Genomic DNA, 22,333 nt, shown 5'->3' on the forward strand with positions numbered 1-22,333 from the left:
GTATTGTCACCGAGACACCTGAAGGAAAGAAATCCACAGTATCTTCATTTTCTGGAAAAATTCTTGACCACCCCTCAGTAATCTGTATTTGAATAGCTTCATAAATTTATTCATGTTTGCAGCTGCTCTTAAAAATCAACACTAGTTAGGTGTTTAGATAGGTTTACAAGATTTAAGCCTCTACCTTCCTGGAGCACTAACAGTTAAGTGCTTACTAAGACTGCTGCTGGCAATAAATTCTGTCACATCTCTGGTTATCTCAAAAGCAGCTGCGTAAATATCAAAAGGAGCAATACAAACACCATTTTATTTTGGTCTTTGGTCAACAGCTGAGAACAGTCAGACATTCACAAACACATAACTCCTAATGCTGGAAATATAAAGCAATTTCTGCATTTACTTCATTAAAAATCAGTTATCATTTAAAGGGAAAACACAGTAGGGCAGAAGAATCTATCTAAACAATTAAATTTAATGGAATGTGAGACAAGTAATTCCCTCTAATCTGAAAACTAATCTAATAGGAAAGCAAGACTGCATTTTTGCTTAGCAAGATATTTGAATGTACCTGTTTTGGTGGCTTGTGCCGGTTGTACTCTTCTCCCCAGAGTTTTGCTTCCATCTGAAGTCGGACATCCTCAAAATACACATCCCTACCCACGCTCTCTATGTATTGCTTGGCAACATAGTTATAAGCACCTTTCCAGTTCTGTGTGTGTAAGAAGTTGGACAGCTTTTTCCTGAAAGACAAATCAATTGCTGATGAAAAGAAAACTATGAATTTTAATTCAATCTTTCCTATTCCTTTGCCCATGTGGACAGAGCCAGGCCCTGCGATAAGCATTCTTCAGTCATTTACCAGATATTCTAGGTGAAAAGCAAAGCACAGGTAGGGGGCAAGGGAAAAAGCAACATGCCCTAAGAGTGACTGGGACATGCCAAAGTATCTGGTTGCACTGCAGCTACTGCTCTGAACTTCCTCCTTTTCTCATTGCCTTTCCCTCTCCACTCCCCTCAACCCCAGAGCATGAGGGGTTGGTGCCACCTCAACACCCTGTTCTAATGTCAACAATTATTTCCTGCATAAATTAACAGGGAGTGCCTTTCCAACGTGAACTGAGGAGAAAAGCCTCTCCTATGATAACAGCAAACTGCTGCCTTCTCAACACACAGGGGTGACTAAGTATCCTCTGTGCTCCCAGAAGGAAAACTGCACCTGATAATTCTTATGATGTAGCCTTTAACTTTTGTTGATGTGCAAATCTTTAATCCATAGATCCCTCAAAAGTGCGGGGGGGCAGGGGAGGGAAAACTTTGACAACAGAGGATCTGCTGGCTGCCAACAAATGGATTAAGCAGGTACTCACTGTTCACGGAAGATGCCAGCATTCAAGTCAAATGGGAAAAAAAGCCCACAAGTTATCAAGAATTCCGAAGCAGACATGGTCTTCTTTCCTAGAGCAGCCTCACCCATTTATATGGAACACAAGGGGGAAAGCACTTCCCCCACGCATGCCCCCCTCTCCCAAGAACTTAATTCACCAGAGAAGATAGCAAAAAGGTATAAAGCTCCTCCACTGTGGCTGCAGTGGTATTGCTGGAGACCAAAGCAATGCCAAGCCAGTCTGAAGGAGGAGAAGTATGAAGAAGAGTATCTAGCATAAGGCACAGATGGCTACTGAGTAGTTCTCATACTCTGCTCAGTAACAATGGTTCTGCGAGCATTTCTCGGTGCCACGGCAAACTGTAGATTTTGAGGAACTACTAGCAGCACTCAAACTCTCAACCCTCCCCCCTCCTTCCTTTCCTCTCCAAGACCTCAGTGCAGAGGTCTTGGTACAGGGGACACCCTAAAGGCAAAGCAACTTCAGATTATCTGTCCTCCTGCAGAAATGGACAGGCAGTCGCTGTAAGAGAGGCTTTGGAAAGAAGGAACAAGCAAGTGAGGTAAGAATTTCAGCCAGGATTGGAAACCTTTCCAGTTCTCTGAAGAAACACATTTCTCCACATAAAACAAGCCAGTTCATGTGCTCTTCTAAAGCCAATACTCTCTGAAGTTCGTTGAGCAAAGTGCAGGTAACACTGTCACTGTCATGACTAATAACTTGCAGAGTTGCAAAAAATCTAGAAGAGAGCACTCCTGATGGGAAATACCAGTACACCGCTGAGAGTTACGGAAAATCCAGCAGTAGGAAGCAGACATATGAGTTACACGTTCTTTATACAAGAGGTTAAAGCAAAGCTGCAAAGACAAATTTGTGTTTATGGCACTACTCAAGATACTGTGTAAAGGGGAATTTGGTAAATAACAAGAGCTAAAAGCAACGTCAGCAGCAATGTCAGCAGGCTAAGATTTGTTACTTCCTAGGCTTCACTCACTGCTGTGTCTATCTGGCTTTGCAAGAACACAACCACTAGCACGAACTGATACTGAAACTGCCAAACTGGAGGACAGAGTTGGTTACTTTTCCTCCTTTTTGCTCAGGTTCAAAACATCATGTTTCTACTATTCAGGAGTTTCTCTCTTTCCAGAAGTGAAACCAGACACGAAATCCAGTTTCTCTGGATTCCACAGCTGGAAAGAAGGGGGAAGGACCTTAAACACACACTTGCATATTTTCCAGGAAACACTCATTTCCAGAGACTGGAAAGGGTGGGGTACTTTTCTAGCACAAACTGATTTATAGCTAGATGCTGATGCCCACAACCATATTTGCTAACACTCTGTGAGGAAATGAAAGTTCCTCCTCCACGCTTTACCGTTCTGGAAAGAGTAACTGTTAGTGCTCAAGCTCTGCCGTAGTCAGGATTACTCTGGTATACGTGACCCAAAGTAAACCCTGGAAGGATAACCTGAGGGAGGCTTTCCAAGTTGAAACCGCACCATCCAGCTACTCCTTCCCCTTTTCTCTGCCTAACTAAGCCTCGAGTTTGCCCTCAGGCTGTACACACCTATGGCCCCATATCAAAATCAAAGATATTTTAGCACACCAGGAACACAGAAATGAACTGGCTTTTGTAGTAGTTCTGTACTTTTTTTCAAGTAGCTCTGTACTTTTATCAGTATTTTGCTTCCAAGAGATGGTGAAAATAGCGTAAATTTATAAAGTGCTAATTGAGTAGTCTTATACTTGCTGGAACTAGACATGATTGCACATTATCCATCCCACTGCAGTTCCAGTACAGGCAAAGGCTTGACTTTCCAAAGCAAGCTCACTGGATACCTGCATGACGCTTGCTTGTACTTCCTTTACAAGAATGTTCTGCTTTCTGAACCCCATTCGCTGCGCTGAGGCCAGAGTCACACAAACAGGAATAAAACCCTCAGCTATGCCTTTCAGAAAGGCACCACAGGGAGCTAATGGGGAGCCAAAGGGGAGCCACACTTTAGACAATTTCCACCACACCCAAGTGAAATTCCAGTCACCACAGAAGAAAATACTGCATGGAGGCCAACAAAGATAAAGGCAGCAGATACTTACGTTCTGAAACACTCTCGCATTGCTCCACGGCCAAAAGGCTAGGGGGAAAAAAACCAAACACTTCAGCATTGCCATTTCCACAGTGTTAATATCTAACCAGAGACACAAGCATGTCTTCCCCCTTTACATCCTGCAGAAAGCAGTTCTCAAACAGGCTCTATACAATATCTATCTCCTCAAAGTGAAAACCCACTGCCAGTGTAAGAACAAACCTGGGGAAAAGACACTGAGAATAAGCCACCCCTCAATATCCCATGAGGCAGACATGGTATGTCTTTTGAAGAAGCTGTTTTAATTCTCTCTCTAGTTTGGAGTCAGCTCTGTTGTGACTGCCTAGAGAAGCTGGCTCCGCAGACCTCATGCTCTCCACATTTAGGCTTCCATACAGGACGTGCCAAACACAGCATTACCTCCCCAGATGCCACCTCAGTAGCACAGAGCAAGGTAACTCAGAGCACTAGCACAGGCTGCCTGGAGAGGCTGTGCAGTCTCCTTCTCTGGAAACGTTGAAAACCCATCTGGATGTGACTTTGTGCAACCTGCTCTAGGAGAACCTGCTTTAGCAGGGGGGTGGACTAAATGATCTCCAGAGGTCCCTTCCAACCCTGACCATTCTATGATTCTGTGACTCCAACACACCACTAACTCCATGATTTAATTGCAAAGCGACAGTAGCTTCCACCCTCACATACCAAAAATTCAGTCTGTGTTCATCCTATGAGCAGAAATTATTTGGAAGCACTCAACATAGAGGACTATTGGCAGGCAGAGAGATGAGGCCAGCAGGAAATGGGAGGGAGGTCACTGGGAAGCAAACAAAAGCCTCATGTTGTTGATGGGGAAGGGCTGACTCCATGGTCTGCTCTACTCTGGGGAGAAAAAGCTGTTGGGACACCAAAACATACTGGATGAGCCGAGGAAAAAGAAAGGCAGGAGAAAAGAACTACACTGAGACTTCAAAACTTCTGTATGAGGAAAACATATTGCTGCCACTATTCAGTAACAGGAAGTGGGAAATTGGCCGCTAATAAATATGAAGGACAGAGTGATCTTACTTGTGAAGCCATCTTGATAAGGACTTCATCTTCAACCCAGTCCCCAGTAACTGCATTGTACCTGCAAAATCAGGAGATGTACCTCTTAGAAAAATGCAGAGGGAACCCAAATCCTCCCACCCCCAGTGCCTATCCTTCCTTATCTCTGGCTGATTGTTGCAAAGCGTTGCTGCCACTCCAACACAAAAACTTCTTGTCTTTCTACCACACTCCTCCCCTCTTTACTTCAGGTGGAAAAGAAAATGTATAGCTCTTTGAAAAGACACTGAATCCTGTTGACAATGAACAGATCCTACTACAGAAGCAAAACTTTTGCAACACTACAAATTAGGCTTTATCTGCTTGGACGTGAAATCTCCTCTGTGATGCCTAGGCGTTACACTAGGGGCACATGCTGGTTTTGGCTGGGGCAGTATTAATTTTCTTCACAGTAGTTGGTATGGGGCTGTGTTTTGGACTTGTGCTAGAAATAGTGTTAATAATTCAGAGATGTTTTCATTATTGCTGAGCCATGCTTGCACAGAGTCAATAAGGCCTTTTCTGCTTCTCACACCATCCCATCAGTGAGTAAGCTAGGGGTGCCTAAGAACTTGGAAGGGGACACAGCGGGATGGCTGACCCCAACTGACCAAAGGGATATTCCATACCACATGCCATCATGTTTAGCATATAAAACCAGGGGAAGAAGGAGGAAGAGGGGTACATTTGGAGTGATGACATTTATCTGCCCAAGTAACCATTATGCATGATGGATCCCTGCTTTCTTGGGCATGGCTGAACACCTGCCTGCCAACGGGAAGTGGTGAATGAATTCCTTGTTTTGCTTGGCTTGTGTGCATGGCTTTTGCTTTAACTATTAAACTGTCTTTATCTCAACCCACGAGTTCTGATTCTCTCCCCCATCCCACTGTGTGGGGAGTGAGTGAGCAGCTGGGTAGTAATTAATTGCTGGCTGGGATTAAACCATGACAGGGCAGAAAGAGCCTTACCATGCCCTACACACTGGACAGGTTGTCTCCTCCAACCCTGTGCTTGCAGAAACCTGGTTCTGGCTGGGTATCTGCCACAGGGCTGCAGAGGATGTGAGCAGAACGCAGCACCAACTGTGGCTGTGAAAAGCAGCAGGGCCAAGAACTGCCCAACACTGCACAAAGGGAGGAGCAAGTCTGCACAACCCTATGATAATATAGACTCCCCATCCCTTAATTCCCAACACAGTAAAAGCCAAAGAGACAACCACAGTGGTTGAGTCACCAACACATGATTGTTTCCAGCCTGTTTCCCCTGACTTGCACCAAGTACTTCATGCATACAGACACCCATATGTCCCCTTATATATTCTGTACCACCCCAGTCTGCAGCAGACAAAAGAGCTGGAGACAGGAGTATCAGAGCCATCTCTTTTTAAGTATTCGAGTAGCCCTAAACCAGTATTATCACTTATTTGTATTTCAAAATATGCAAACTATTTCAGGACTGTGTGGCTGACCAGGGACAGATGCAGTCTATGGGGAAGAAAAGCACTGCCTGACAGCATTATGTGATTGGAAGGGAGGCCTCCCCAAACACTGATGCTAAGTGGTAATTAACTGGCCTCTAACTCCTACCCCTTCCACCCAGAAACCTGTGTCAGTAGGGTAAATGTTTTGGCAAAGCCTGTGCTAAAGCACTGAGAATACTTTAAGGGCCAAACTCAGTCTTAGCACGTACACCATGCTGAGCTATTCTAGGCTTTATAAGGATTCAAATTCCAGCCACATAAAGCAATACTGCATAAACAGGCAACAGTGAAACTGCTATTTTGGGAAAGGCACAGAGTATTATGTTGCTTTTTTTCCTAAACTACTTAAACTAAATATGCTGCCTCTTTATTGGAATTCATTTCCTTATTAGATTAAGTTTACAGCATTAATAAATCAAGTAGAAAATACTTTTCAGCCTTGTTTCCTGTATACATGACGAAACTCATAAATACTACTAAGGTGGGAGAGAAAGAGTGTGACACTGGTTTTCTGAAATATATTTTTTTTTATGATGTGCAGTATTTACATGTTCCTGGGAGATTCAGTTAAGACACTCACCTTGGACATTACTGACAGCTCTTCATTCATGTAATTACACATATTCTGCACTACACAAACACAGTCCTTGCATAAACCAGCACATTCTGCTTAACATCAGCATTAAAAGCAGAAAGACCCACAGACCTGTAACGAGTGGCATGTTCCGTCTCAATGTCCTCAAGATGAAATTCTGCCCACGGATCAGGCATGTGCTTGGCTTTCTGAATAGCATGTTTCCAGGTTTCCTGAAGAAGTTACAAACTGGCAGGTTATTTATAATCAGCAGCAACTCACAACAACAGCATTTTGTAGAGGACATCAGGATCCCAATGCTACAAAGATATGCAACTACATAAGCCCCCAAAGCACTCTTCAGAGCACTGACCAAGCAGTACAGAAGAACACTCTGATGTTTTATAGCTTTAAGTATAATGAAACACAGTTCAGAAATATAAAGCATCAGGCCTCAGTTTAATTTGCACCACTGTAAAGTTACTGAGAACAGAATCTGGTCTAGTATATCCCAAATACAATTTGTAAGACCTGTTGTAATTTGCAAATATCTCTAACATACACTGCAAATAGTGATAAGGCACACCTAGAGGACATTAACTCACTTTTATTGGTTTGATTTTTAACTTTTTGTAACTAACAGCATATGCTGTTGTGTGTATGCATATGTGTAAGCATAAAAAAGTCCATTAGCAACAGAGCAATATGAACAAAGCAAAATAAACCCAAGGCCCCCAAACTGTGCTCAGCATAGGAAAGAAGAAATTAGAATGTTGTAAAAATGGATGATTATAACAATTCCAGACAAGTAGCTATTTCAATCTCCACCAAGTCAATAGTAAAAATACCAAAGGAGTTTTCTGGAATATAAAGAAACTTCCTCTACCAGCCAATTTAGATGCTTTCACTTAACATTTTGATCTCCCTCTTTTTACACTGTACTGTTCCGAGAGAACTGAAGATATCATCCTGTAACGTCTCAAATGCCTTCTGCAAGGTGAGCAGGAGAAAAGGCCACTGCACCCCCACTAGTAAAGAAATACTGTGGTCTGAGGTTTTGTTACTGTCTGTCTGAATCTCAGGTATGCAGAAACAGTAACTTTTACAATATTAGTGGGCTTTTTTTAATTCTTTTTTTTTATTATTTTTCTTTTTTCTTTAAATTCTCTGAATTGAAATCTATGTCAAAACTTTTTAAAAATACAGTGTAAATTCACGTTAGCAATGACATCAAGCAAGTTTCTGAAGCAGCTGAGCTTTTAAATTGTTCATTTATTTCAGCTGTAGTTCTTCATATCTTGCAAACAACTTAAATGCTCCCCTTTCTGACAACAAAACTACAAAATGAACACAGTATTACAATAAATGAAACAAGTTTAAAAGACATACTGAAAAAGATTTCATACATGTTTCATAAGAAAAGGAAGTTGCCTCAGATCATGTGATGATACACATTTCATATGGAACTGGGGAATTCCATACTTGGATACATATGAAAGAAATAGGAAGAGACAGAAACAAGTAGAATTGCTTGGTCAGTTATCTATATCAAATCATTCTTGAGTAGGGTCCCTCTCCAAAAGGTGGTATGTGTCCATGCTAGGTAATGATTTAAGTAAATCAATTACTTGTGCTTGATCTTGTGAGGTGCTTTGAACAAAAGTTGTATTCTAATCTTCAAACAAACAGAAGCTGGACTTCATGGAAACGGTGCTAACAGTGCAGTTTTTCTGCTGCTGTAGGCACACGGCTGCCATACAGACTAAGCAGATGTCTTGCATCCATTCTATTCTCATCCACAGTAGGGAACACTGTGAAGAAACAACTACAGATACGCACTTTAAAAGAAGTGATATTTCAGAGTAGAGATCTAAAGATGGGTATTATTTCATTCAACAGATATCTTTTCCAGTTTTGACTTGATGACTTTTATAGACTGAGGCAAGCAGTTCTCCCAGACAATAAAATAATGAACAAAAAAAGGCCATAAAAGGAAAAAAAAAACCACACCACAAAAAATCTTAATGCAACTATTAGAGATGGTGTTCACATTTTCTTTTTGACCTACCCGACTATGGTCAACCACAGAGCCAATCTTAGAACGATGCTGTGTGTCATTCTAAAGGATGCATGAGAAACATAAAAGTAGGAAAATATACGTGATAAGACAAATGATTGGCAAAGAGTCTTTGTTCTCTTTGTTAACTTTTTTTTAAAAAATTCCACTGAAAAGCCACTCTTTGATTTAAGTTCATTCTTAGAACATTTGTAAACAAACCTACTGAGGTAAGTTGGTAATTTTTTTAAATTGGAAAACATGCATTAAAAGAGTCCTGTCTATTAACTAGCTAATTAAACATTGCTGAGTCCTGTTTAAAGGCAGAGACTTAATAGCAACTATCAATAGCCCACACTGCCATTAGCTTTGGGGTCCGACAGGTAGACTCTGACTAGACCAGGCTGTGGTGGTTTAAGATATTATCAGTCCTGGCTGTCTGCTTCATGGTGTTGGAAATCCAACATTTCTGCAGCTTAAGCAGCAGAAGGAGATTGCTGGCTCCACATCTCAACTCAATGCATTTTATCTGTGATAGGGGCTAAAATGCCAAACTAGACATTGTGGACACCAAAGCATGGGCACATGTATTCTGCAGAAACAATATGATAGCTTAGTAAGGAGGAAATAATTGCTATTTCTTAAGTCCTCATCAGTTTTATCTCAGGCCACATGACTCAGAACTCACACTGCAAATCCAGAGGCAAATATTTAGTACATGCTAAAATGTACACACAAACGAAGACTAAGCTCCCTATCAGGTCTTAACTTGCTTGGTACAGCGCACACTAAAATCTGTCCTCTTGTCTATACTTACTCTTCACCTTCCTTAGGAATATCTACCTTTCAATGTTTCTATTAACTAGCCCTGGTAAAAATTTTACTGCAGACAAGACAATTTCACTTTTAATGAGTTACTTAGTATGTCAGCTGACTGAAATAAACCCTCTGGTATCTCTCCAGAAATAAAGCATGCATTAGGCATAACCAAGATTTTAGAGTATCTATTAAACATATGTTAATATTTATAACAAGAAGTGTGTTAATAAAATATATTAAATCCTAGTCTAGACAAAATCTAAGAGACATGTCAGTTTACCACAAATGTTGCATATTTGGAATATCTAACCTATAGAGTGACTCACTTCCATTCCTGAGGCTCCATTCCCTGACCTGATCTGTGCAAAGGGAGCCAGTCGAGTGGAACAGGACACACTGCCAAGGACACACCATCTACACCCCCTTTGACCTCTCTGCAATGTTGTGACTGCCATTCGTTTCAAAAAGGTCAGACACTGCTCAAGTACACTGTCAGGAACTACTGCCGGTGTTACACTTCATGCCCAAGCACAAGAGTCAACATGTTAAAAGCTGCCCCAGAAAGAGCTATAACCTAAACGTCTATAAAAAAACCTTCTCTATATAAAAATTTTATAATTTATAATTTTATGTCCAAATAAAAACATTATGGATTGTTAACTCTGCTCGGCAAAATCCATAATAAAGTATCTTCTGCCAGGTCCCGATTTAGCTTACAAGTATCATCTTGCAAACCTCCCAATCACCATATTGCTTTTTAAATGGTTTAATCATAATAGCAGTGAATTGTTTGTTAGATCAAAGATCGCTAGATGAAGATCTCCCACTGAACCAAAAGGGACAGTAAGGAATTCCATGGCAGTGTCAGACTATTGGCTTAATGGAATTACTGGCAGGTCTGGAAAAAAAAAAGATTTGTTGTTATTGTTGCTGAGAAGTGTTAGTTACAAGAGATGAAGCAGTTAAGAGAATGCCTCATGCCAACTAAGTAAAACCAAAAACTTATTGAAGGCTGGAGCCAATACTTACCTTAAAGCTAAAGGAGTTTCTAGGAGAAGAGCTTGAACTGTACTGCTCAGTTTTCGCTAAGTTGCTATAATAATTGTCAACTTTGATACCAGTAGACTTGTTAGAAACTGGATCATCAGTTATTGGACAGATAAAATAATTGTCTTCATCATCACTATGAGCATCAAGATAATTTCCAGAGTTTGCTGTAGTCGATCTAGCATTATCAATCCCTTCCATACGAAAAATAAGGTCTTCGTCTGCCATGTTTGTAGGAGGTCAGTTTAACTCCTGCAATGATTAAAACAACCACTACTCCAATGCACATGCAAATGGAGGGAAGAAGCTGGGTGGGAGAGAAAAACAAACAAACAAAAAAGGGTTGTTATAAAAGAACAAATGATGCATGAAACTCATGTCAGCACACTGGTAGAAAAAGAATCATTTGCATATGGCTCTGTAAAAATGATCCTGAAGTACCTAAATACTTACATGTGGCTTTGAACACTTCAGTGCTAGATCTGGGTTTCCAAACAGTTTTTTAATTTTGTTTGGTTTTTAATTTGTAAGGTTTTTAAATTGCTACAGGACTGAGAAAAGTAAATAATCAAGTACAGAACAGTTCTATAAAATCTGAGAGACCGCAAACACCACCTGCTGCTTATGACTGACATTTGTTAATGCTCCTATCTCCTCCTCTGAATGTTTTTATTCTTCCTTATCTGAAATGCTGAGTTTCACAATACTGGTCTTAGAAACTCAAGGGAGTTTTACATCAAGCATTACAGACAGGTTTTAAATTTTTTTCAATACAAGTCTTCTCAAGGATATTGCATACATATATGCCAATGAAGGGAGTATTATTAGGACAACATAGAAAACTGTGCCTCTGCTGCTGAGACTTAAGTTGGCTTTTAGCTCACTTGTTGCCAGCAGTTCACAGTGGAAAGCATGCTAGTAAAAGCGCAGCACATTGCCCAGGCTATCCAGGACATCCCCAGAAGGACAAAGTACAAAAGAGGCAAAAAAAGCAGGCCTGCCATGCCACTGCTGCTGCCCAAGTGCACTCACCAGCAGACCACAGAGACAAGAGGAGGTATGTGTAACAAGTACTTCAACCCTTCTGTCTTTCACACTCTGTAAAAGGATTTCACTTTGGACCAGTCTTGTGCGATCTAAACAATCCTCTTCCAACTCTAAAGACAGCAGATACGGCAGTCTGCTCAACAGCATCAAGTCTCTGAGCTCTGTTTGCTTTACATATAGAGCTTAAAAGAAGAAAACATTCTCCCTGGTTAACAGTCCTTTTCCAAAGAAGTCAGAAAGCTTGATTTTGACATTGGTTGTTACAACTTTTTAGTAGCCAGACTGTGAGAGAACAGAATAGGTAGGGTTTGGCTTCTCCTGGGTCCTAGCTTAGAAGTAAACTATGCAAATTGAAAGTAAAAGCAATAATGTGAGACAGGCAGGTCATGGGGTTTTACTAAAATCTGTTCAACTATTTCTACACCCAGAATGTGGCCTCAGTGAAATATTTACCTAGAATGTCTTCTGACACGTTAAACAATGTAAACAATATTAAACACGGTAAACAATATGGGAAGTTCCATATGGGTATGGGAACTGCAGCTCTGCCAAGTCTCCTCTCTTACTGTAGCTTTTCCAAATTAGTGACACCAGTTTCAGGGAGGCACAGCACAGCACAGACACTACAGCCCAACTGCTGCAATAGACATATGTTATATATATATATAAAAAAGTGAATCATGGAAGTACTTTTCCTGGCACTTGGGTTTCACTCCTGGAGATACTGCAGTGGGAACATGCCCAACAGCCTCCACCTTAGAAACAGCTTGTGATGATTCAGCACAACTCAAAACTAAATTCCTACAGTCCCAAGCTACAGAAGGTCAGCATTGTGTCTTTCACACATTACCAGCCATACAGATGCAAACAGTTTGTATTCTTCCACATTTTACAGTCCAGAGCCATCAGCAGTAGGACACCAACATTTACTTTCAGCGGTATGTTGCCCATTTCTAGACCTTGTCTCCCCTTCCCCCCCACAACACAGCTTCAGCAAAGAGGCCTCTGAAACACAAGGGGGCAGGTGGCTGTGACACCCCTGGAATAGGGTAACTTTACATCTTCTGGGCAAAAGCTCATTTTAGTCCATCATGTATAACATATGCTGCCAAGCAGGCGGCTAGGGATATATGCCCAAGTAGGAAACAGCTGCTACCTGCCAGCATCCCTGCCTCCTGTTCAGCGTGGTGCCTTTGCTTCAGAGTGCTTCTCCATAGCTGAGGCTCCTTTTCCACACTGCCAGGCTATTTCCCAGACACTCTTGCACTTAAAGCTCTTTTCTTCCTCTGAACTCTTGTCCTTTTCCTGCTGAGCCCACTCACGTGATCAAGTACACATCTACGGAGGTTTCCAGCTATTGAGGAAGATACAAACAGCCAGAGTGGAGCAGGTCCACGATTCATCTAATATGCGCTGCTGCTTCGAAAAGCAAAGAAACCTTCACAGAACAATAATCCGCCCCTATCACATGTATTTATAATTGGTCACAGCTCACATTTTCCGAAACGCTATTCTCATTAACTGCACTATCACTAGGTTTCAGAGTCATTTCCTGAAGTCTCTAACACCTGTCTCTGCCAAATTTAATGACTTTCTGTAAAGACTTTAATACCCAATCACATCAAAAGCTCAGACCACATTAAAGTGAACACACAGACCAAAGTGAAATTAGCTTTCTGCTATACACTTCTGTTAATTGTTTCTTCTATTGAGAGTAAAACATACATCTGATTCCCCTATAACTGTATCCTGCTTGCAGCTTTCCAGGTCACTCCACTATTTCTTGTTGCATTTTTATTCAATTCTGAGGTCCATCGGCAAATCTGATCGCAGCCAAGCTCACAGAAAAGAATAACCTGACTCATTAAAACTGACCAGGAGAATGCAACACCTGGGCAAGAACCCAGTGGGCACCAACACAGCACAGCTTCCTCCACACCACAAATACTGCGGTGAACTGGGGGCAGGTGTGAAGAGCAGGACGGTTTGTATTGAGTCTGACATCCTCACCATCCGCCTCTCAGGGATTTACTTCAGACTAACCCTAGTCCGATCTCAGGGAGTGGATACCACCAGTGGCTGCACTACGTTCTCCAGTTAAGTTTCATGTACAAGGAGTTTAGTTTGCCAGCTCTGAGACTGCTTTTCAACATGACTCAAAGTACAATGAGCTGAAATGATCAGGAGACTCCCTTCAGAAGCACTTCTCTGATTAGAATAAAAAGCCAGCATAGGCTTACCCACGGGAAGGCTGGAAAGGGACAGACACACAAGGGACTGGGCTACTGCTTGATTTTACTGTACTTTCCCTCCTTAAGAATAATAAAGCGGCTGTACTAACTGCATCATGGCTCTTAAACCACTATCAGTGCTTAAGAGTTTTTCTTTGAAGCAATTGGAAACCAGTAGCACAAGCACAAACTTCCAGGCACACTCCAATTAATAGGAACATTTTCTCTTCATTTTAGCTTTCATTATTCACATTGCTCTGCTGCATGAAAAACAGGAAAGGGTTAGATGAATGCAAAATAATCATACAAATCTTCACACAGATTGAGCCAAGTTTAAACAAATATTTGCTGGCAAGTCTGCCACTGAATTTTGCTGGCTGTCCAAATGGGTACTGTGAGCATTACAGTCAGGTCTGCCTTGTTTTGTTCTTGATTAGAGGGCAGAAGTAGACTACAAAAAGCAGCATATATTCATTTGTTTCACATGAGATAGAGCTTAAAAGACATTTGGTCCTGGAGCCCTGAAAACAACTATTTGAGCTTACAGAGTATTGCACTTAATTTGTTCTCAATATTATATAAGTATCACCCTTACTTATGACATCTATCTAATGGAAGTATCATTTGTTTTCCAAGCTAGAAAAATGAAATGTAGTAATGATCAAAGCCCTTGCAAGAGGTGGAAGTCTACATAGATACTTTGAAAATACCTGCACCTACAAAAGAGAGGATTAGTTAGAATTTTCAAAATTTGGCCCCAACACTGGCTGTGCAACAACATGCAACTTCAAGCAGACACTTCTAAGTGTCCCATCAATAGCTTAGCTCTAGAGGAACCTCACCCAACCAGCTAAATCAGGGATTTTCACATAGCTAGCCTAAAAAGGCAACTATAGAAGAAGGTTTGCAGCTTTGCTTCACTGTTAGTCCTCAGCCCTGTGCATATTCAGCCTTCTTTCTCCATTAAATATTAACAGATAGATAGACTCCTACCGCAGTATTCATAGCTGCAGGTCTTACACCATGGCTACCAAAACATGGTCACCACAGAAACAATGCCTTATTGTATGGCAGCTTTCACCAGCAATATTATGTTGTTGGTTACTGCCTTTCTATGGTGGTAGCATTCTCACAGCTCAGCTAGCACCACAGGTAATAGCAGCACTCCACCTACATCAGGCAGCATCACCTACAGCAAACCACTGCTGAAAGAGGTCTGAGCCAACTCATCTGACTTTGCACCAAAGCAGATTTGGAGCATGCATATGACCAGCTCTTCTAGCAAAGACTACATGACAGCTGTAATTTCGGGAAAGAAGCAGTAGCACATAACTGGAAGGGGAAGGTATCCTCAGCTGCCACTACCTTACCCTCATTTTTACTGCAATCATCCTAGCAGTGTCTAATGAGTATTCGAGAACATTAACCTCTACTACTTGTCAGCACACACAAACAGCAGATGTAAAACGATGCTTCAAATCTGGGACTAACTCCAGGATATACTGTAGCACCGGACTAGCCTCATTACCCACAACTGCTGTCCTGCACTCATTTCTACTGCTGCAGTCGCACATGCATCAGCAGACCCACTGGGTCATGCAAACACTGAGAAGAAGCAGCAACAAGAATGCAGGTGTATGCAGCAAGGATTGCAAACATTCATGATCCCTGTGACTTGCTGTGTAAATGGAAAATCATCACACAAATCAGTTTGTATTTAAAGCTAATGGTGTTTATTAAACTCTCTGTGTTTTTCTTAGAATCAAACTTCTTGTAAAGGACTTGAGGTGTTTACTTTGGAAGCGTATTAACTAAAAACTGCCCTCACACAGCATGCTCTTTGAAACAGAATTCAATAATCAAACTTTAAACTACATAAACACTACTTTAAACTTCACAGTTTATTCAACAAAAAGCCCTACAAAAACAGCCTGAGCTTCATCCCACATCTTATATTCTCTACTTTTTACATTATGGCATAAAGCTGTACTATCTAGGAATTGCTGTTATTTTTGCTATGTTTTGATCATTTAGCCTTTAATATGAACTACAGAAACTTTCCTAGGGCTAAGCAGCAAAGAGAGGCAGACTGAACAGGATGTAGCCTACAAGCATGCATTATCACACACAACCTATAATTTAAACTACCCACTCCAATCCACTTTGAAAATTTATTCCATGTTTTTAATCAACTTTGTACTACATGATTCAAAATGAAGATAGTTTATGATACAGTTGGTTATTAAATCTGTTCAAGTCTATTAATTTTGGGGTTTTCCAATGCCTGTCTAAAGTACTTCTCTTCTCTTTATATCCAAGAGTCACACCACCAGGAGAAGCAGGTGTGTTGCAAGGACAATCCACTGTGTTGTCACGTGCAGTGCATATGCAAACACAGATAAACAGAGGGGAAAATTCACATCACAGTGCTGTCAGAATATGACTTGTTTCTTGTAGGTATCTGTTGTTACAAAACACTGCTGGGTTTGGTGGGACCCTTGAGCAAGGCCCCACAGCTGCCTCAGCATCAAAACCTGCCTTAATTCATCCCAAAGAGCTAAGCGATAGGAATGCTCTAGTGAGCAAAGGAAGGGACAACTGGAGCATCTCCCACTACTTCTTAGTGGCTGTTTCAGCTCAGAAACGGCCCTTTGCCCCTCTTTAGCACAGGACAGGGGAACAGGAACTACCCTAGAACAGAAGTCCCATCTTCTCTTGTAAAGAAGCATTAAAGCAAGAATGACCCAGCTCTCACTGGTGTAATACTAAATCCCTTTTTAATACCACCATCAGCTAAAGCCATCTAGTAGGATACCTGTAACAGTAGCAAGCTATTTTTTTCTTTAAGAGAGAAATCACTTCTCAGATTAACATTCTTATAAAATACTGACTTGAAATTTAACCTCAACAACTATGCAGGCTGTGTGCCTTACAAAGTACCATTATCATCTTTAGAAACTATAGACACAAAACTATATAACATGGTCCGGAACAATCCCACTAGCTATGTTAACATCCCATAGCACGTTCAGAACTACTGTGCTTTCCAAACACCCAGCTGACCCTTGTGACACAAACATCTATTCCCATCTGCACTGCATACCGGCAAGAAAACAGGTTTAGCGAGTCAAGGTTAACAGCTGTGATAAAAAACAAGATTAAAAAAAGAGATGTCTCAGCTTACTGGCTACTTTTGACAAACTTGGTTTTACCAAGTACAGATCTTCTAATGGTAAGCATTTACTTCAGGTCCCTTCCAGTGTGTCATCACTGCAAACGGCAGGACACAAATGACATTCAGTTTGTCTGCAAGCACAGCTGGGATAACACATGGCACTTGCCTGAGCGTGTTAGAGAGCAGCAATGCAAAATTCATGAAGCAAATGGGAGAGTGCGTCTATGCCAGCTGAGTACGAAGCATTTGAGACTCAAAACCCTGTGCAAGGAACCACACTGCGGCTTCGAACATGCCAACGGATTTTAGAGTTGCAAGCGATAAAGGCACAGAAACAACCCTTCTAAGCCAAGTCCACCCTTCTGCCAAACACACCAGCAAATACTATGTTAGCAGCAGCCAAAACACAAGGGTATAAAAGGAACTTTCAAGATAACTTGAAAATGTCCTTCCATTGTCTTTAATAGCCCTGTCATTTCAACTGGCTTTTAATGCACTGAACAAGTAACAATCACCGACTTTCTGTAAGATCAGTACTCCGCGCTGTTAATTGAACCCATGCTGTACGCCTACAGAGGCATTTGGAAAACTACCCAAACACGATCAGTCCCGGAGGGGAGCCAGCCCGTCACCCCGCCAGCGGCCTGTCACCCTGCCTGCGGCCTGTCACCCTGCTGGGGGTCCAGCCTGTCACCCTGCCCGCAGGTGGCCTGTCACCCTGTCCACTGGCAGCTTGTCACCCCGCTGGGGGTCTGGCCTGTCACCCCACGGCTGGCTGGCCCATCACCCTGCCCGTGGCCTGTCACCCTGCCAGGAGTCCAGCCTGTCACCCCGCCAGCAGCCCGCCACCCTGCCTGCAGCCCCCCACACACCACGACCTTCCCCCCTCTCCCCCCGGTTCTAGAGTTACAAACAGTATTTCCACACTTTTAAATTCGGTGTGCCCTAAAATTAACTGCACAGCCCTAGTAACATGTACGGATGGAGCCATTACCTCCAGGCGTAAAGTGCAGGAGTGCTGCCCAATACAACAACTATATAAGGTTATTTTTCGGTCACCTCATAAGCTCACGGCTTGGCCACCGGCCCTTTACAAGCTCGAACCGCCAAGCCAGTCATCGTTTTCTGTAATTAAAAACGCCCATTCCGCCCTCGGTACGTTCGCGCCGCCAGCAGCAGCCTCGGCGGACCCGACCCCCCGCCGCTGTCGGCCCCCGCCCCGTGAAGGCACCTACCGTCTCAGCGCGGCGCAGCCCCGCCGCCCGGCCCGGTGCCGAGCGATTCCGCTGCCGAGCGATTCCGCTGCCGCCGCTGCCCGGCCCACGGCAGGCGGGCGCGCAGCCGCCCTGCTGAGGGGAGGCGGGCAACGCCGCCACCGCCCCCCGCCACCGCCTTCCCGCCCCCCCCTCCACTGCCTCCCGCCTCCGCGGCTTTCCCGCCCAGCGCGCGGGCGGGTGGCACCTCACCCTCTCCTCAGCGGCTGCGCGGGGCCGGCGCCATCCGCTCGTAGCGACGGCGGGAGTCCCCCGATACTGTTTTCCTGTGAGGAAACCTATGAAAATGTGAGGAGAAACTCCCCGATTGGCAGCGTTAGGTGTTAGAAATGCAGGGATCCCGGGGCAAGGGGGAAGCGGGTGCGCTGGAGACCCGCGTGAAGCCAGGGCTCGGAGCGCGGCTCACGGGAGCCGCGCCTGAGCTTCCTTTCGTTTCTCCTTCGTTTGGATTTGGAGCCAAGAGGTGGGTTTCCCTGGGCAGGTGGTCCCAGGGGAAAGGCCCACTGCACGGCAGCCTTCCAGGACCCCAGCACAGGGGGAAGGCAGAGGGAGTAGGCTGGGGGCGCCTTCGGGGGCGCTGTGCACTTCAGGTTGGCCTCGTCAGCTAAATTAAATGGCACAGTGCTCCACTTCCCCGTGAAAAATGGCAGAATTATGCATCAGAATGCAAGTTCCAAAGACCATGTTTCCTCAAAGCACCCACATTAGCATTCTTCCTGAAACACTGGCCTTCTGGATTGAAAACGCTTATGTTTCAGCTTTTCTCCCAAGTTACAAATTGTGGGAAATTTAAACAAACTCCTTATCCTTTCATGGGTTACATGGAAATAAATGTAAATAGGTTCCGGTTGAATTGTATTGCTTGGAAGCCTGCAAAGAGCCGGCCACTTCTGACTGTTGTTGAATCTCTCTCTTGTGTAAATAATCCTCATTAGTGCTTTTTACCATGAGTAAGGGTTATAAAACCGAGACTGGAAGATGTGAGTGTGTCCTTTGTGACTGCCACTCGTGACAGCACTGACAGAAGAAGGCACAATCCCTGTGCTCTCCAAAGAGGAAGGCAACAGAGAGATAAATGCTGCTGCAATGCTAGTGCTGAGATAATCTTCAGGAGGAAGATTAGTAATATTTAATTAAAAACACACTGAGCAGATGCTCTGACTCTGTGCCAGGAACACCTGCCTGCTACTGCCATTACTTGCATAGATTAAACTGCATTTTAGTTTAGGCACTGGAGGGAGCAGCATGTGTGTACAGGAACGCTGTCTGCAGTTCAAGGGTACCTGACATTTTGGCAGTGATTTCCAGCACTATGCTGAGGGCGCAGCGCTCCTTTGAGAACGTTAAGTGGAGACTTGACTGAGCCCTCTTTCAATGCTGCTTCCTGAAGGCACATTTCTGGGTAGCCTCAAATTCCTGCAGAGTTTAAGCTCAAATTCAACACATTTACAATGTTTGTGGATTGTGCAGAAAATCTCTGAAGTGCTATTAATAGCCCAGCTGCAAATCACTGTTGTAAATATTAACAGCTATCGAAAACTGAGCGCTTTTGCCCCATTAGCACCAGAATGTGCATCTCCCCTTTTCTCGTTTCTGCAGGCAGCCCAGCTGAGCTCCCTGGGGAGAGCAGCACCCGGCAGGGCTGCCATCAGGATGCCTGGCAGCAGGGCCTGAGAAGGGGGCAGACTTGTCAAATTAATTCTGAAGGCCCGGTGGAAGCCAGATGTCTGGTTCCCACTGCATGAAAATTTGTTGATAATGGTTAAAAAAAGTAACCATCTGCTATCACAGGCTACTGATAACACTGGAATACTGTTACCGGCATGGTACCTGAGCACAACAGAACAAGTCACAAGAGTAACTGGCTTTAAACTCACCCAAACACACAACGCTGTTGTGGACTAAAAGGCAACCAGTGGCATACAGCTGTATGATGCTATATATCCTCATGGAGAGTGTTCTGCTATATTCGGAACATAATTAGGTTATACCATCTTGAGCTACACATTTCTCATGCTTTAAAATAAGCTAGTTCTGGTACCCATATGCAAGGGCATACTTATTTTCCAGATTAGCCTGGGGCTTCTCTGTAACATTTTCTTAAAAGAACAACTGGTGACTACAAAAAAGCATTTGAAGAAATACTAAAGATGTATAGTGATATTAGACATTAGCCCAGACATGCTGCATCTTCTAGTTTTAGTTTTCTATTTAGACGTTACCTATTGTATTCTTAACACTTAAGGAGTTTGAATCACTTTTTTTTTTGTTTGAAAATAGTAAAAAATAAATTTAAAATGGAAACCTAGGAAGTTAGTGGCTTGCATGTCTAGTATATTGTTCATTTTGTACATTCAGCAATGCATACATATATTTTCCGAGACACTGAAGCCTGTAAAGTTCCAGCATGCTTGTGTTAAATGAGGTTGTTTAGAAATTGCTGTTCTAGGGAACTGTGGTTTTTGAAAGGAAAAAGGAAAGCACACCCCAGACAACACTAACTTCAGAGCAATTTTGTTCTGCATTCATTTGAAAATGCAGATGAAAAATTGCCTGTAAATCAATTAACTCTCTGACAATTTGTGCCTATACACTCCTGTGCCAGTCCCTTCCTACAAGGTAAATCCAGTTGGTCATAAAACTCGCTTCAGCCATATGGTAGGTGCGTATAGTATGCATGCGTAAAACTTCTTGGAGCACCAGTGGATGACTTCCTATGGGAAGAGCAGTGGTAGACAATTTCTCTGTATTGTTTTAATTCCACTGCATTTAGTCCTAATGTTTTAGCTCTGTCCACAAACTAATTATACAAATTCCTCCTGCAGGCCTCCCTGAGTAAGATAATTCGGTTTTTCTGCTCGCCAGCAACAGCTTGAATCTGGCCCCGGCTGCCAAACCCAGCTCCCCCAGCGAGGTGGACAGGAGTAGCGTGGCTCACGCCATGCCCGTGCTGGCAGCAGCAGGTAAGCCAGGCTGCGGGGCGGCAGGGCCAGCAGTAGGCAGGCAGCCCTGGCCACCAGCTGCACTTGCCACCGGCCTCTGCCGCTCCATGCTGAGCCGCACCGCGGTACAGGCAGCCAGGGGCCTTCTGGCCCGGGGAGATGGCGCAGCCAGGGCCGCTGTGCTGCCAAAGCCAGCCGCTGGCGGGGAGGCCGCTAGCCCTTGCGCCGGGAGGGCCGGCAGAAGCCAGGGGTGAAGGCAGGGGGTCCTGCCTGGGAGGCCGAGGACTGTGTGCGGGCCGAGACAGCCGCGAAGGGCTGCCCTCACTGCGTGCCGCAGCGTGGGCAGCCTGGGGCAGCGGGTCCGCGCCCTCCCGGGGTCCGCGCCCTCTGGAGGGGCAGCGCTCCGCCGCGGGGAACAGCGCCTGTCGCGGTGCCGGCCTGCGCCCGCCGCGGTCAGAGCGCCCCGAGGCGCGGCCCGACGGCCTGATCCCCGGGGGAGCGGGGCGGGAGGAGACGGGGGCCGGACCTGGCGGCCGGCCGGGCCCCGGGGGAGGGCGAGGGCCGCGCTCTGGCCTGCCCAGGCGGCGGCCGGGGGTCAGCGCGGGCGGCGGCCGGGACACGTGTGCAGCCAGCTCCGGGCGTGCGGCAGCGGCGCCACCTGTCGGGCGCGGGGGGCCGGCGGGGCCTGGGGCGGGGGCCTGGGGCACGGAGCGCTCCGCCGGCGAGCGCGGCGGTCCGCAGTAGTTGCGTTTCCCGGGCAGGGAGGGCGCCGGGCGGCGTCATGATCGCGCAGGCAGCGGGTGGGCGACGCGCGGGGCTGGGTGGGGAGCGCGGCGGCGCCGCCTCGCAGAAAGAGGCCTGGAGGGCGGATGAGCACCCAGGCGGTAGCGTGGCCGAGTGGTCTAAGGCGCTGGATTTAGGCTCCAGTCATTTCGATGGCGTGGGTTCGAATCCCACCGCTGCCAAGCTGTTTTGTCCCTGCCGCGGCGGCGGCTCCTTTTCGCCGCCCGGCCAGCGAGGCCGTGGGGGCGGCCAGCGGGGGCGGCCCGGGCACCGCGCCTCGGGGTGCAGGGGGTGCTGATCACGGGCGTCAACGTCGAGTGATGCGAAGTTGTGGAATGCGCGGGGGA

The 22,333-nt window shown here is 44.7% G+C and overlaps 1 protein-coding gene and 1 non-coding gene across 8 annotated transcripts in view; one reads left to right on the forward strand and one right to left on the reverse strand.

The window, feature by feature from the left end:
• Window positions 1–18,361, reverse strand: part of EEF2K (eukaryotic elongation factor 2 kinase) — a 33,770-nt gene extending 15,409 nt beyond the window's left edge. For 3 of the 7 annotated variants that reach the window (XR_008731925.1, XM_055708272.1, XM_055708267.1), the window contains exons 1-7: window positions 18,223–18,361; window positions 10,517–10,841; window positions 8,681–8,731; window positions 6,745–6,845; window positions 4,538–4,598; window positions 3,483–3,520; window positions 569–740 (exon numbers count right to left, since the gene is read on the reverse strand). Coding sequence is in view for 6 of the 7 variants with exons in the window: in XM_055708272.1 (XP_055564247.1) it covers window positions 569–740; window positions 3,483–3,520; window positions 4,538–4,598; window positions 6,745–6,845; window positions 8,681–8,731; window positions 10,517–10,762 (669 nt within the window). In the remaining variant the exon portion in view is untranslated. The other 4 variants (XM_055708270.1, XM_055708271.1, XM_027810041.2 and 1 more) reach the window with 4 other exon arrangements.
• Window positions 18,362–22,086: 3,725 nt separating this feature from the next.
• TRNAL-UAG (transfer RNA leucine (anticodon UAG)) lies at window positions 22,087–22,168 on the forward strand. Its single transcript has one exon. It is a non-coding gene; the product is annotated as a tRNA-Leu (tRNA).
• The last annotated feature ends 165 nt before the right edge of the window (window positions 22,169–22,333 follow it).

The sequence above is a fragment of the Falco cherrug genome, chromosome 4 (genome assembly GCF_023634085.1).
Source record: "Falco cherrug isolate bFalChe1 chromosome 4, bFalChe1.pri, whole genome shotgun sequence".
NCBI lineage: Eukaryota > Metazoa > Chordata > Aves > Falconiformes > Falconidae > Falco > Falco cherrug.